This window comes from Scleropages formosus, chromosome 23, assembly GCF_900964775.1.
Source record: "Scleropages formosus chromosome 23, fSclFor1.1, whole genome shotgun sequence".
In the NCBI taxonomy this organism is placed as follows: domain Eukaryota; kingdom Metazoa; phylum Chordata; class Actinopteri; order Osteoglossiformes; family Osteoglossidae; genus Scleropages; species Scleropages formosus.
In genome coordinates this window covers 17,061,145-17,077,989 of record NC_041828.1, presented here as the reverse complement: position 1 = coordinate 17,077,989, position 16,845 = coordinate 17,061,145, and the positions used below count along the sequence as shown (strand labels likewise).

General features: G+C 56.4%; 1 protein-coding gene across 1 annotated transcript in view; it reads right to left on the bottom strand.

The window, feature by feature from the left end:
- The window catches only part of LOC108919322 (E3 ubiquitin-protein ligase TRIM71-like), a 35,766-nt gene extending 19,352 nt beyond the window's left edge, over positions 1–16,414 (bottom strand). The window contains exon 1 of the mRNA XM_029248372.1: positions 15,009–16,414. Coding sequence (XP_029104205.1) covers positions 15,009–15,734 — 726 coding nt within the window. The 5' untranslated portion in view covers positions 15,735–16,414. The remainder of the gene's footprint in view (positions 1–15,008) is intronic.
- Positions 16,415–16,845: the final 431 nt, after the last annotated feature.

Here is a 16,845-nt window from a genome sequence, read left to right as displayed (position 1 = left end):
CGTTTAAAACGGCGCCGTTTGCTTACGAGTCGGGTTTGTTAACCCTGCTCTGCCTGCCGCCCCTGTTTAGTGGGCTTGTGCTGTGTTCTCCCGCGTGACCTCTGACCTTTGGCACTGTCGACACCGAATTCCACAGCGCGGGAGCTCAGCGTTTGCCTGGGACCCGGGGCGGGGTGCACTCCAGAGCCCAGGCGTTCGCAACGTTCGGTTTCGTACAACCGGAGCGTCGCAGCCCGGAGAGCGGGCGCACCGCAGCACGTTCGGCAGCCGTCGTCCGCTCCGCACGCCAACAGCGGCGCGCTAACCCGGATTACCGCCGCCGAACTCGGCGTGCGAGGGTGCACGGTTTTAATGGCGCCGGGCGAGCGGGGGTGGGGCGAGGTCACGGCCGCAGGGGGCGGTGGGGGTCGAGAGCAGAGAGCAGCAGCAGCAGCCCCGCGACACGCTCGGGGAGCCGCTGGCTAACCGTGTGCGTACCGCTGACGGACCCGGCGCTCTTTAGCCGGACAGAAGCGTCACCTCGGGCCTCCCAGCAGGACCCGCTCTCTTCACCGCGCCGCAGACACCATTAACATAGCGGGGGGAAATTTATTTCTCCCCCTCTAGTCTAATAAATCAGAACCCAAAAGCCATTCCTGATGAAAGCTGACTGCACTTATATATTTGGAAGAGAAATTATTATTTATACCCGATGGTCGCAGGTTCGATTCCCACCTCTGGCCGTAGGACCCCTGAGCAAGGTACGCACCCTAAATTGCTCCAGTAAAATTACCCGGCTGCGTAAACGGGTAAATAATTAAAGGGACATTAACACTAAGTCGCTTCGGAACAAAGCGTGAGTAAAAATGAGTAAAAGTAACACAGTAACAGTAAGGGATATTAGATCAGAAGCGTACGTGAAGGTAGATTTCCATGCACCGCCCTCCTCCACACCGCAGAACCAAATGGGGGGTTTACAGCCGACTGAGGAGTTTACCGAGATTCCTGAACACTGACGTTTCGGAGCGTTCCTTCTGGAAAACAAGGCTGGGGGGGGGGGTCTCTCCACCTCGACCCTGGAGCTCCATCAGTGGCTGCAGTCAAGAGGAAATGATTAATCCAGTCGGTACGGAGGCCACGTTCAAACACTCATACTCCGGTCAATGCTGGAGGTGCCGGTGGTCACGGTTAGCGGAGGTGTTCGCACTTAAAGGCATTTTCAAAGCTTTTTCTTAATTTAAAATAAATGGGGCGGCACGGTGGCAAGGCCAGAAGCGCTGCCGTCTCGCAGAGCCTGGATGGTACAAGAGGAGACGCCCGACCCGTTGGGCCGGATCCCAACCCGACCGCTAGTCACCGGGTTCCCCGGGGGGTGCACGGCCAGGTGTCGGATCAGGGCCGAGCTATTTAAAAGACGGCCGGGGGGGCGCTCTCCCGGGTGGGAGGAGCTTCTCAGCTCAGCCGGTCCCAGTCCGGTCTGCACTTCCAGTCACCGTCGATGACCGGGAGCGCATCCCACGATGCGCGTCACCCGTCCTCGCCAACGCAACTACATTACACCCACTCGGCAGATGCTGCTCTCCTAAGTGACGTTCGTCGCCTTTTCAACTCGTACGGAACAGACACCTTTATCCGAGGCGACCTGCGGTGCCGGATATACTACGGTAAACTACCTGGTCATTGACACGTCTGTGAAAGGTGAGCACCTGGAGAAAACCCACATGAATGCCGAGAATCGGCAAGGGCAAACTTCACGCAGACTGAACCGCATTCGAACCCGCAACCCGGGATGGGGGGGGGGGGCAGTTTGATGGCGCACAAAGAAGGTGCTTCTTCCATTGCGCTTCGCTGCGAAGGGAGCGTGTCCACAGGTCGCACAGCGCCAGTGAGCTCATTTAATACCGCTGGGGAATCCTGTAGGGGGCGCAAGTGAACATTTGAGAACAGGCCATGTAACCCCCCCCCCCCCCCCCAAGCACAAACTGAGCCCCGTGTCGGCAGTTCAGTTCACACCAAACGCAAGGAAACATCTGGGAGAGGCAACCAGCTCTCCAGCCACAGAACACAGCGCAAGATTAGATGCCCCAAATGGAATCCCGGGGGGGGGGGCAGGGTGTCAACATAGTGCGTAGACAGGCAACAGGGGGGTGGGGTGGGGGAGGCAGATTAGGCACTCACTGGAGGTGTGTGTCTGAAAGGAGCCTGCAGCCTCCTCACCTCGAGTCTACCGAGGCTTGTCAGAACAGCGTGGGTGTCAGCAGCGCCACATCACGCCGCTACCCGAACCTGGGGACCACACGCTCATTTACGGCAGGGGCCCGCAATCCTCTCCGAGACACACACGCACGCACACGCGCGCGCACACCAGAGCGGGGATCAGCAGAGACCGCACCTTCTAGCCACCAGGTGTCGGTCACGTTAGTACGGACACTTCCCTGGCAGCGACTGGCCACTGGCAGCAGGTGGTGTGGTGGTTAGTGCCACCACCATACAACGAAAAGAGCCAGGTTCCGATGCCACCTCCTGCTGTGGGACCCTTGAGAAACGTACTTACCCTGAATTAACACAGTAAAAATTACCCAGTGGTTCAAATGGGCAAATCAGCATAAGCAGCTTAACGCTATAACTCACTCTGGAGAAAAGGATCAGTTGTCAGTTACTAATATTACTACTATATTAACAGTAACAGTTATGGAGGAGACAGCAGAGGTTACAGGACTGTTATCTCTACGGCTCGAGGCAGCGCCTGACAAGACTGCGACACGCCCGTAGACTCGAACAAGGCGCCGCTGTTACGGACGCCGGAGGAAGACGGACGGGGATGCTACCCGCCGTCCCCCCGGTGTCCGCCGAGCCGCCGCCGTCCTCGCGCCGCAGGTTCGATATCGAAGCCCGGCAGAGGGAGCACGTAAAAGCGGTTACAACACAAGAGCCCCAGCTGGGGGGCGGAAGGCAGAAACGAGAGCGCTGGGAAAAGGATAATAAAATCAAAGTGTCAGGGGTGGGGGGGGCTCCGCAAGGAGGGGGGAGGAGGAAAAAAAAAAAAAAAAAAGAAACACACTTTATGGGTCTCTGGCTACGCTTTCTTTAAAATGCGAGTCACTGGAAGCGACTCCGGCTCGGCTCTTCCGCTTGTCAACATGGCGCGACGGTGCCGAAGCACCACAGGAAGAGGCGCCCTTCAAAGCGCCTTCCCGTCAAGCGGTAAAGCCCAAAAGCTGTCCGAGCGCACCCCCCGCCCAGCTAGCGCGGGGCCTGGGTAGTGTTACCTCCCCGTGGAGCTGCGTGGGGCGGCAGCGCTGAGTGGGCCCTGCGTCACATTACAGGCTTAGCGCCGGTGGCCACATCAGCTGCTGCAACTAGTCATTGTTGCCATGGTAACTGGAAGCCTGGCGGGGGAGGGGTAAAAACCAAAGGTACAAGAGGAAGAGCCCGTCTCAAAAGTTTCCGGACGAATGAAACGACTGAAACCAGCCCATACCACCAGCAAGTGGCATACCGGTCGAAGCCAACACCTCTGAACTCAGAGGTTGCAGGTTCAAATCCCACCTCGTGCCGCAATAACCTTGAGCACGGTATTTACCCTAAATCGCTCCAGCAAAAAAAAAAAAAAAATTAGCCAGCTGTACAAACGGGTAGTTCTTTCACACAGGACATAAGGCCGCACCAGCATGGAGACATGTCACCTGGGTTGGTGCGAGACTCAAATGACACCGTACAGCAGTGCAACGTCTGCGTCAAACACCCGCAGGAGGGGGTCAACGGCTGCTCATCACAAATGACGTGCGAGGAAGGACCCAGCAGCAGCAGCACCTGGGAGATGCCTCAACTGTCTCTGGGATTCAGAGCTCATCAAACCCTGGATCTATCACAGATAGACAGAGCCCCTCCATCGAGGGTACTACAGGAGGAGGTGGGATTCGAACCCGTGATCTTCGAGTGGAAGACGACGGCTCACTGCGGGTCTTCGGCAGACCTGAGTAACGAAGCACGACATTAACGGTGACCATCAGAGACCCATTTTGACTTTAAAATGCAAGCGACAAAACTAGGTAGTTTTCAGGAACTAGTGTCGCCTTGGAGGGACGGAAGTCATAGCGCAACATTTATATCATTAACGCTGTACTGATCAGATACCTCTGTTCACTCATCCACCTGTATATAGTGCAGGGTAACCTTACAATATCGCAGCACGTCTTGCTACAAGTACCTTGGTCATGGGTACTACAACAGGTATGGGAGTGGAACTAGCAACCAACAGACTGCAGGGCTAAAACTCAACACTGTACCAGTCAGTCATAAGTAACCTGCATACAATTGGGCGGCACAGCAAGTAGTGCTACAGCGCCTGGGTGGTGCGAGAAGACGTGGGCTTGATCCCCGCTCAGTCTGCGTGGAGTCTGCACGTTCTCCCCGTATCTGTGGGTTTCCTCCGGGTGCTCTGGTTTCCTCTCACAGTCCAAAGACATGCTGTTCAGGGTCACCCATAGTGTGTGAGTGACAGAGAGAGTGTGTGTGTTCCACTGATATATGGATGAGTGACCCAGTATAAGTAGTGTATCTAGCAGTGTAAGTCACCGTGGTGAAAAAGGTGCGTGGGCTGGTAACACTACACAGTGTTCATTGGAAGTTGCTTTGGAGAAAGCATCTGCTAAAAGAAGTAAACAATCGATGGTGAAGACATAAGATCCATTTCACACGACGACAGTAGCAAGTGAACGAAGAGGACGAGGAAACAGAAGGACAAGCAGAACGGCGAGAGGGAAAGAGCAATGTGGTCTAACTGGAACATAATTACCCTGCGCAGATAGACAGCCCCGTAAAGGCAAGGATCGGGCGGCTCGAAGGCACGGGTCAGGAATGTGCTGAAAACGCGGCACGAGGGCAGCGAAGCGGGAACGGCGCATCCAGCGGCAAGAGCGGCGCCGGACCGCATGAGGATCTGACCACGCATCCACGTATGTGCAGTGGCACCATGTAGAAGTCCCGCTTGCAGAAAGAACCCCTTTTTTTTGGGGGGGGGGGGGGGGGGGGGGGGGGTCCACTTTCAAACACAGGAAGTCTCGAAGCGGGGAACACTTGGAGAGCAAGTCGGGGCACCTCTCTCATTTCCCGTTTCCTCCCATAAATCCCACGCTGGGTGTGCCGTTTGACCGTTGCTGTTAATTTGGCGAAACCTGCTCAACGCCGCCACATATGAGCGTCGCGAGAGAAAGGCGACAAACCGCGTATACGTACAGGCTCCGAAAACACAAATGCGCTCGTGGGGTTTTGACCGTCTCCGTCGGACAGGCGACGTAATTGGACGAGCTGCTTTTTTAACGTCCCGTTAAAGGCACCGATAGCGTCGCGGCGCACAATAAACAGGCACTGGGAGACAAAGAGCCGAGCGCCATAAAAGGCCGCGGGACAGGGTGCGAAAGGCCTGCGGGGCGATCATCTGCGACGTGCAGATGCCTGATCCGCTGACCTCTGACCGAGCCCGCGGCGGGGGGAGGGGCGGCCGAGAAAGATCTCGTCGTGGCTGTTTTTTCCCCACGAGCCTCTCCCCGGCGCGGGAGGTTGCCGCGGCGATGGAACATTCCAGTCATCCGATCTGCGGCGGCAGGGCACGTTCTCGAGGCGCGGCGGCGTCCGGCGACCGCTCGAACCGCCGGCGCTACAAAGTAACGAGAGAGTCACGTAGTAAAGTATCGTCGCTGTGCAATATTCCGCTTCCTGCATCCGGCGCTTACAAAGCGCCTTCAAAGCTCTACGGCCCCCGGTGCTCTTTCTCGAATCGGAGCCAAATAAATCACCGAAGGCACAGGACACGGAAAAAAGCTCCTTGTTTTACCGGGCAGATACATTTTCAGCATTGTATACACAGGCTATAAAAGCGCATCGCGAGGACTGCGCTGCCGCCGCGACCCTTCATTTCCCCACTACAAACCTTTCTTTTTCTTTTAATTACCAGCAGACTCCCTCAACCACCGATTATGTAATAGGAGGCGAGCGGCGCGGCTGCACTTGCATCGATCTGTCAGCGAAAGCCATTTGATTAAGTAATCCCCCTTTCCGGGGAGAAAGGCATTTACCCCGGGAAACGCCGTTTCTGAACGTGTCTCTCGCACACCGCGGACCGCCAACACCGCACCGCGGTCACATCCCGTTGAGAGCAAATCTCGCCGAGTAAACGTAACCCCTCTGATCACGGTCCTGGCGCCTCGCAGAAGGAGCCCCGGGACGACCGGCCGCGACACACGTTCGGGTGGGTGGGATTCACACGTACGGTCGTTTACGGTCCTTACGCTCTCCCGTAACAGGGCGACCGGCACAGCTCAACGATGACGCTACCTAATGAATCCCGCTCACATTCGTTCATCTGACACTTTTCTCCAGAGCGACCGACGACGTTAATGCACCTACCGTTACTCGTACAGCTGGGGAATTTTACTCGAGCAATTTAGGGCGAGTACCTTGCTCAAAGGTACTGCAACCGGAGGTGAGATTCAAACCTGTGACCACTGGGTCCAAAGGCAGCAGCTCTAACCACTACGGTACCAGCTGTCCCTTCATCCATTTATACAGCTGGGCCACTTTTACAGTATGAACTCAGGGGTTAGTATCTTGGCCAAGTGCCAACAATAAAGCAGGAGGTGGGACCTGAACTTGTGTCCCTCGACCGGGAGACAGCGGCTCTAACCAGTACTCCCCCTGCTGGCCGATATGTCACTGCAAAGCAGTAACCGTGAGACACGGCTCCCTCCGAACAGCGCAGACCCGTGGACCGTACCGTACTGCTGGCCGAGCGATTTTCTAGAAAAAAAACACGCCGTTACATTCGGAGTAAAGCGGCACCGGATACTCGGTCCGTTTTCCCAGCGTCGGATGTAGATCCGGGGCGTCCGGTGTCCCGATCCAAGTCCCCCCGGCACACGCAGGGCCCGCCGGTCAGACCGCTCCTGCAGGTGGTCCCGCTGGGGTGGGGCGGGGCGGCCGTGTCCCAACAATCCCCGCATTCCTACTTTTACAGCTCCCTCCTGCCCAACCCGTCACAGGATTGTCGCCGAGTGGGCCAGGGAAGGGGGGGAACGAGGGACCGGGGGGGAGAAGAGGCTTCCAGGACGACTCGGCGCCCGCAGGTCAGCGGTGGGAGTTGCTCTAAAATTAAACATTTCCACCGAGACCCGACCGCGTGGCCTGAACAGTACCGCCGAGAAAGGAAATGGTGTGAACTTCACACACCTCGGGGGGGAGGTGTTCTCTCGCCTCTCACTCAACCAAGTCAACACATTTAAATCGAGTGGCACTCAGCGTACGGGAAAAGCTGCAACAAAATGAGCCCCCCCGACACACACACTTTGGGTGCGGTACAGCGCACGGCGGCAACAACAACACTAACCGTCACCTCACCAATAAGGACCCCATCTGTCTATAATGAATGTTCGCTGGGAGCTACGCAAATCCCATTTACATTTCAGCCCCAGTCACCGCGATAATCGGTGTAAAGTACCTGCCAGTACAGCGCATCACTCGACTAAATGGTCTAAACGTGGTTTTAATATCGGACGACATTAGTAACCCATGAGTAACAGAAACAGTGTTTAAAACCCAATGAGATTGGCAGGATTTGCATAATCTCTGCTGGGCACCGGTACACCTCCCAACTGCAGCCGCCAGCTCTGTGTCGGAGGGTTGCGGGTTCAAATTCCACCTACCGCTGTAACACCCTTGAGCTCGGCGCTTACCTGGAACTGCTATGGTAAAAACTAGTCAGCTGTATAAACGGATAAGTCAGTAAAAGCAGTTCAGCACTAAGTTAGAGAAAAGCACCAGGTAAGTTAATAACAAAAACAATTCATGGCCAAAATATTGAGCGCAACTTTCTGGCGTGCGTGTGTGTGCGCGCGCGTGTGTGTGTGCGCGACCTCTTAACTCACTTCATACGACTTGTGTCACACACTTTAAATTACATGAAATTAGGTGTAAACTCATTCTGTCTCGGTAACCTTGGAGATAAAGGCACAGAGGTCCCCCGCGCTCCGTAATTGAGCCGTAGACTTTTTATGAGCCAAAGCAAATTGCTTTTTTCATATGCGCCCGGGGGGTTGGGGAGGGGGCGGTCTCGCAAAGCCGAATTAACACGCCGCCGGTCGCTCGCAGCGAGAGGCGTAAGCAGCAGCACCGGATACGGCGTTCGGCAAACGCGCGTTTCATTTCACGTTTCTCCTTCCTCCCGAGCTTCAGTCACCATTACGCTCCTTTACCTTAGGGTATTTCAGCTGCAGCAGTGCCGGATAGGTAGCTCGATCAAAGATACTACAGCATGAGGGGGATTCGAACCCGAACCGTCAGACTACAAGGCGACGGGGCATAAACCTAACACCATCTGCTCCCCGAGTTGCGTACACGCTATCTGTGTCAGAAATTTTAACGTTCGCCACATCTAACTGTCCCATGACCTTGTTCCCTGGCAACATTCCTCGTCTCTCTCACACACAATTTAGCAAACGCTTTTCGCCAAAGCAATGTGTACATCTCCTAGAAAACACACATACACACAGGGTTCACCTACTCCCCAGTCAGGTACACATTTACCCCCTAGTTGTGCAAGCGTCTATGTACGCCCTCATATTTACGCACCACCTTACAAAAGCAAACGCCCGAGAACACTTTTACACTTTTCACCCCTTTAACAGCCGCCGCAGACAGGTTCTGCCGCCTGGGCCGACGCAGCAGGCCGTGACGCAAACCGCCGAGCTGCACCTCTGCTGTACAGCTACCGCTGTGGCGGTTACCATGGCAACTCCGGTGTTTGACACCGGCCCCCGAAGAGCACGACATTCATTTACAGCAAAGTATATGAAAAACACCGTTAAATACCGCTTTTAGGAGTGTCTCGGCGAGCGCTTTGCGGCGCACATAAAACACGCGTGCTCACAAAAGCAATGGTCGGCCTGCTCCCCGAAGGGCACGAGCGGTTGTTTCCCGTCACTCCAACAACCCTCCGGGGGTCCCTCTCCCTCGTGTCCGACGCGTGTATACGGCGCGACGGGTAAGCCGGACCCGCAATGCACCTCGGCCGCAGTCTCTCAGAAACGCGGCACCATCTGGCTCCCGACGGCCCACAATGCAACGTGGGGTCAAACGAACACGATTAGCGGGCAAGCGCATTTGCGCGGAGCCGCCCGGCAGAGCGCGTTGCGCGCAGGGCAAAGGTGGACCGACTGGGCCGATTACACTGCAGAATTCTGGGTAACTGGGACTGGGGGGAGGGGAGGAGGAAGGGGGTTAGCCTGCACAGGCAATAAGGGAAGCAAACCCGGTAACGGAGCAGAAATATAGACAAAGGCGGAATTACCACGATAAAGCGGACCATCGACGAGGTTCAGAAATGCCGAGCGGCGCCGGCGAGGCCCAAAGACAACGGGACCGGAGATCCCCGAGCGGAACACGGGACCCTGCTGGCCTTGTCGCTTCGCCCCAAAACGGGTTACAGTAGCGGGTTTCTACGCTGAGCTGCGAACTCTCACTTACCCACTGACAGCCAGGTACTTTTTACTGTACCAGGCGAGGGTAAGTACAGGTGGACCCCCCACTTGGGACACACGTCACTCACAAACGCCAACACGTACGACGGCCGTCCCATCGACTTCGCTGCTTTACTTCCGAGTCCCGACTTCGGGCGTTACGCCTAAGGACGAGTGCGGTACGGTACCATCGGTACCGCATCCGTGGGCGCCTGGCTCTCCGTCAGCGTTCAGTGGTCCGGCAGCGACTGCGCTTCACTCGCTAGACTTGTTGTATGCGAAATGGAGACATTTCTGGTGGTGCTGAAAGGTAAAAGCAAAAGGCAAAAGATTTACTAATGACCACGGAAGTAACGGAAACGGTTACGACATTACTTACATTATTCTACACCTCTTATCTTAATGTGTCAACTTGTGGGGCAAAATGTAACAAAATATTGTTATACAACATATTTATGCACCTTAATCGTTCATTTATCCTCATGGTTCACGCGATGCATTTTTGACTCACGGCGCCGTCGTCGGGACGGAAGGCCACCGTAAGCCGCGGACCAACCGTCCCTCCACCGAGGGCACCGCAGCGGGACGTGGGATTTGAACCTCTCTCCTACCAGCTGGCCCCAGTTATTTGGTGCAGAAGAAACGACTGCACGTTCGCGGAGCGGATCCCGGTACGAGAACGCAGCGACGCACTGCCACGATACACCCGAGAGGAGGGGGGGGGGGGGGGGTTTACAGCGAGATTCCTGGCACACCTACGAGCGGGGGAGCACAAGTCCCGTAAACGAGGTCAGCGAGAGCCGGAGCGGCTCAAAGGGCCGCACCGCGCTCCGTGGCCCCAGGTTCCAACCGTTCTACCACTGTAGTAACCTGAGCAAGGTATTTACTCAGCTGATATAGTAAATATTTAGCCTGTGGTGTAAATGGGCAAATCATTGTGTAGCTCAAGCCGCTGTAGAGAAAAACGGCATGTAAATTAACGAACAATAATCAACAACACACATCGGACTGCCGCACCCCAACGCCAGCAGGTCAAACCCAAGAAGTTGGCACTGGGTCGCAGCACTGGGTCGCAGCCCCGGTCTGGAAAACAAGAGGCTACGATCACACCGGGACATCACTGGGACAGCTCACCATTTCAGCAGTGGCAAACCCCCATCCCCCTCCGCAACCCCCCTCCCCCCAGGGGGCCACACGGCCTCTGCCTATTCATTTACATTTCAACGGGGACGACTCTCGGCCAACTGTGGCAGCAAACGAAGCAGCCTTGGGGGGTGCGGGTGGGGGTGGGGCATCAACGCATTCCTCCGCAGGGACGTCGCCTGGGCAGGTAGGACACGACACGAACTCGGGTAATAACATGGTCTAGAAGCATCTTCAGAGGGCCACCAGGCGGCACAGTCGTTAGGTCTGTTGCCCAGTAATGTGAAAGTCACTGGTTCGAATCCCACTCCTTCTGCAGTATCCCTGACTGGACACTGGAACAACAGTGTGCTGTATAAAGGGGTAAATCACTGTGAAGTTACATCACACTACTTCATTTATCTGATGCTTTTCTCCGAAGCGACTTACAATCTTAATATACTTACACTTATTTACCTCTTTATACAACTGGGTAATTTTACTGGAGCAATTCAGGGTAATGTACCTTGTTCAAGGCTACTAGAGCCAGAGGTGGAAATCAAACCTGCGACCTTTGGGTACAAAGGCTGCAGCTCTAACCACTACATTATCAGCTGCCTGGTTGATTAACGCTGCAAGTTGCTTTGGACAAATTGTCAGCTAAAGGTTATTATTATTAATAATAACAATAATAATAATCTTCTGGAAGAGCTCGAGAAGAACACAACACAGATACGAGAATAAGGGGACGTTAATCCAGCAGCGCTGCCATCTCATTCGGTACAGCGAGGTCTCTGCTCACATTCTTCTCTCCTGGGTGAAAGGGAAACACCAAGAAGCTCATGAGGACTAGACCCCACATCCACCCAGGAAGCCATTCTGCGGTGCGGAGGCGTGTTTGAGCCGAACCCGAACGCACCAGCGGCTCCACGTCTACCGGCAACGCGAGCCTTGCGGGGAAATCAACCAAGCACCACGGCGTGCGATGTGAAAACCGGAGAGCAGAAACACACACACACACACACACACACACCCACCCCAACCCACCCCCCCCCGGACAAAACAGCGCAGGGAGCCCTTCGAACCAGCCCACTTACAACTCCCCTTAATTATGGATGGGGCTAATCCTTCTGCTTGAACCCGAGCCGACAACCTCCGCCAACACCCCCCGCCGCCAGCCCTTCTCACCATTACCACAGCGTAGGCGACCCCTCCCCCCGCAGCCCTGCGCTCCCCTCCCCCGCAGCCCGGGGCCTCGGCCCACCTCGGCCTTCAGCGGAGAGATAACCGGAGCGCGGGGGGGAGGGGCGGCCACCAGCACACTGGAGAACGGGGTGGTGGACCGGGAGAGCGAGGGGACAGACCCTTTCTCTCTCTCACACACACACACACACACACACACACACACACACACACAACTGCTGGAAATACAATGCAACAGTGAATAAAAAAATGGAAATAATGCCAATAAGAAAATCAACGATCAATAAAGTCCATAACAGCTGTGTATTCCCGTGCGTCAGTTTTCATCCCTTTCCTAAAGCCTCAGGGATTAATAAAGTTTTCCATCCACTGATTCATTCATTCATTCATTCAAATCCGTCCCAAACACACTTTACACCATACACCGTTCTGCCCTTTTCATGTAATGAGGCATCAGATGATACCAGAGCCAGGTACCGATACCGACCCCATGCTCAACACACTAGGGGAGGGAGAACGACTGAAACCCCAGCGACGTTTGGGCTTCGCTGTCTCTCTCTCTCACACACACAAACACACACACACACACAGAGCTGACCAATACCAAAGTAGTACATCAACAGGCATGAAGCAAATGAAAGACGGAGCTGCACTGTACTGGGAGAGGAGGACGGAAGGGAGTTGGTTCACACTCCGGTGTCGGTAAAACGGTCACAACGGTCAAACCAGTTCGGGAACAGCAGCGGAGCGCGTCCCACCGCTTTTAACATTATCGTACCTGGAAGCTCAGATGTGTTTTGAGGTAACGCTAAATAAAAGAAGCGCTGCGGGACGGAGGGCAGCGCTGCGCTACCGCTCAACGAGGGACGCACGCCGACACACACCCGAGGGTTTCGACCGCAATCGCGCGGGCCCTCAACGCACCGCATGGCAATAGGGGAGCAGAGCTTGCCGCGAGGGAGGTCAGCAGGGTGGCATGCGCTCGCTCTTCTACAAGGAGCGCGAGGAGCGACCGCTGTGAACCCTGGGTACCACACACCTTCGCACTGATGCAGAGGAGGGGAGGAAAAAAAAGACACGAGCCAACAGCAGCGTATCAGTTATAAACTATAGTAAAACACTGCACCTCAGAAGCCTCCCCAGTCTCTCTCTCACACACACACACACACACACTTTCACAAATGACAATTTACACACAAGTTCACACTTGAAAATGAGTCGATTCCAGATGAACGACTTGTCTGCGTTTTCCGAGGGCGTCCTGCGCACCATCCACACTCTCCCATAAGGAACGCATCGGCGAGGATCAAAGCCCACGGCACACATGTACGAACACACCCCGACACACGCTATTGAAAAATGCTTTTTCGGGATGGGGGGGGGTGGTCACAACGATAAAAAGTGACCAGATGGTTATCACTTAGGCGGTAGTCAGGGGACCTTCGCGCATCGTGGGAACGGTCCTGGCCGGAGGCGTGACCCGCGCCACTAACTAGAACGCACACTTATGCGTAACGCATAAACCGAAAAGGCAAAAAATGGGCACAGAGCATTAAACAATAACTGACAGAAGAGGACGTTCTGCAAAAGCACGGCCTTTAACCGTGTACTCGCACCTGTGGCTGCGATGCTGGGACACCGACATGACGACAGCACGCGCTGCAGCCACACCTTTGGAGAGGTTCGAATCCCACCGCCCCCGGTCGTACACTTGAAGGTACGCACCCAGCTCTATAAAGGGCTAAATAATTCCAAGTAGCGTAACGCTCTAACACTTTGGAGGAAAGCAGCAGCTAAACTCATCAACATATGCAACGACGAGGAGAAAAACAATATTAAATTCCACATGAACAAGGTTTAAGTCCCGGACAAAGCAGCGGTTCGGCCCACGCCGAAACAGGGGACGCGACACGGTTTGCCTGTCCCTACCCAACACCACCCCTTGAAAATCCCAGCGCAAACACGCCACTGGGACTTTGTAGTAAGAGCAGATGCCCAGCCCCCTGCTGCGCGCGTGTGCGCGTGGTGGACAGAGCGAGGGGGGTGGAAACGTGAACTTGACGCCATATGGTGACCATCCAAGTTACTGTTTGTGCTTCAAGTAATACTATTACATTCTTATGGATCAAGAGGAAGCAACATCTCACAGATTAATCACTGAATTAACCTGGGAGTAAATGTATTAAGGACTACTACAGCGTCTCTGTGTGTGTGTGTGAGAGAGAGAGAGACAGACACACACACACACACACACACACACACACAGTGTGCGCTGATGGAAAGTTACAAGGTTCCCGGTCGACCAAGCCCAGGACCCGGGGAGGATTCCAAACAAACACCGGACGCAACACGTAGACTGCAGACCCAGGTGAAACCAGTGACACGTTGCGTGCACGCACGCACGCACACACACACACACACGCGCGCGCGCGCGCACCAAACTGCACCCAGTTACAAAGAAACGCTCCCGCAAGCTCTTACTACGAACCACAGCGGGCCTCCATTCTTCACGCCCCGTCCAGCGTTTTCTGGCCGCTCTCAGCTGCCGTACGTCCAGTGCGTCGCACCGTGACACTTTCCCACGCGCCTCATTTCAAATTCATGACTCCTCACTCATGCAATATTTAGTGCGCGTGTCAGCAGCGGACACACACACACACACACACGTACGTGTCCGTAGCGCTGGAGTACTGTCTTCAGACCCCGACAGCTGTCTCACCTGTTTTTAAAACCTTTGACTGGAAGAGATTTAAAACCATAAGTACATAAGAACAAATTCATTTATATTCATTTTATCAGTATTCTTATTTATGGAATGGACCCATTTACATTTATTCATTTAGCGGACGCTTTTATCCAAAGCGACTCCCAATGATTATTTACAATTATTTACCCATTTATAGAGCTAGGTAATTTTATTGGAGCAATTTAGGCTAAGGTACCTTGTTCAAGGGTCCTACAGCTGGAGGTGGGAATCGAACCCGTGACCTTCGGACCCAAAGGCGGCAGCTCCAACCACCACGTTACCAACTGCCCCCAGCAAAAGGTACTAGAGCAGGAGGTGGGATTCGAGCGCAGTTGCTTCGAGCGGAAGGCGGCGGCGGCGGCTCCGGCCACCGCGCCCTCTGGCGGCACACGCGTGACCGAAACCGGCCCGGGGTTCGACGGCGGCGGCGGGACGGGCGCGCTCACCTCGTTGTCGTGCTGCTGGCAGAAGCTGGCGCGGTCCTGGAAGATGGGCAGCAGCGAGTAGCTCGAGTGGAAGGCCTGCGAGAGCGAGAGGGGCGCCGGGACGGGCGCGGGGACGCGACCCCCCAGGGACAGGCCCTCGGACAGGCGCTCGATGAAGTGGTCCTTGGTGAGGCGCACGCGCTGGTGGGCGCGCACGCAGTTGTCGCACAGGAACTCCTGGCAGTCGAGGCAGTGGGAGCTGGCGGGGTTCCCCTCGTCGCACGAGCTGCAGTGGGGGTCCCCGAGGCGGTGGGGGCGCAGCAGCCCGCCGTGGGGACGCTGGTACCCGCCGCCGCCGCCGCCACCTCCTCCTCCGCCCGCCGCCCGGCACCCGTTCTTGGCCGTCTCCTCGGAGGAGGACACCACCACGTCCAGCAGGTTGCTGAAGAGGAAGGCGGACGAGGGCAGGGCGTCCACGCCCGACTCGGAGATGGACACCTTCTGGTCGCACGTGGGACACCTGAGCTTGAGGGGGTCGCCGGGGTGCCGCTGGCTCTCCAGGCACTGCCTGCAGAAGGCGTGCAGACAGGGCAGCACGTGCAGGCGGCGCGAGGACGAGGTAGATGAGCTCGAGGTCTGCGACGAGGAGGACGAGGTAGAGGAGCCCGAGGAGATGGGCGCCGAGGAGCCGCAGAGCTCTTTGCACAGCGGACACGTCTGCAGGTCCGAGTCGGGGAACGAAGCCATGTCGACGGGGGAGGGAGCCTGGTGACTGCTCGACTTCTTGTTAGTGGCGGTGGCGGAGGGGAGGGGAACGGACTCGGAGCGGAGCGGAGCACGCGCGCCTCGAATCAGCCTGCCCCTCACCGCCGCGCGTTCCTGCTCCGGCTCCTGCTCCTGCTGCTATCGTCCCGCGCGGCCTCTCTTGTCTTGGGCGCCGCGGAAACCCGCATCCGTTCCCCCGCGAGACGCCGGCCAAACCCAAAGCTGACACAACTTCGACGCAACTGGCAAGCGCACTAGTGGGGCACACGCGCGAGCGAGGCGAGCGCTACCCGCGGGCTCCTGCCGCCGCCGCCTCACTCGAACACCGCTCAGTACTGACGACGCTCAGCGCGTGCATTCCCAGCCCGCGCACACTGACTGACTGCAGCTTCGTGCGTCTTACCATTTACACACAACTTGAGTTGAGCTCATCATCATCATGTCCGGCCGGCGCCGGTGCGGCGGTGGTTGGTTCTGCAGCAGCGACAGCAGCAGCAGCCGGAGCGCTCCGTCCACTGGTGAGGCGAGTCGTGTGGATGCCTGCTCGCGCACCGCCGCTGCATGACCACGCGCTCCGCCGCGCGCCTATGCCGCCTCCGGCAGCCGCCGCCGCATCGGAACTGGGCCAAAAAACCGTCCTTTTCCTTTTCCTCTCCGGTCCACCATGGGGTGCTCCCCCCCCAAGCACGCACGCTCGTTCGTACGTACGTACGTCACGAGGACCGCGCACCCGCAGCAGTGTGCGCGCCGCCGGCTGAATAATTCATCGAAGCGTTTGATCGGAAGCACCGTGACACCGCCGAGCTCGCGAACACCGGCACGCTCTCCGTGCCTTTCCCCTTTTCCCCTTTCTCACCGCGCGCCCGTCGTCACGCGCACGCTTCTTTTTTTCTGGAACAACCTCGAGCGCTGCGCTGCGCCGCGCGCCTGTGGGGAGGAGGAGGAGGAGGGGCGGGAGGAGGAGGAGGAGGAGGGGAAAAGACGCCCCCTCCTCCGCTCGCGCACTCTGACGTGCAGCGCGAGACCCAGCTCGCGTGCGGCGTTTGGGGAAGCGGGGGTGTCGCAGGGTTAAAGCGACACGGATGGATCCGTA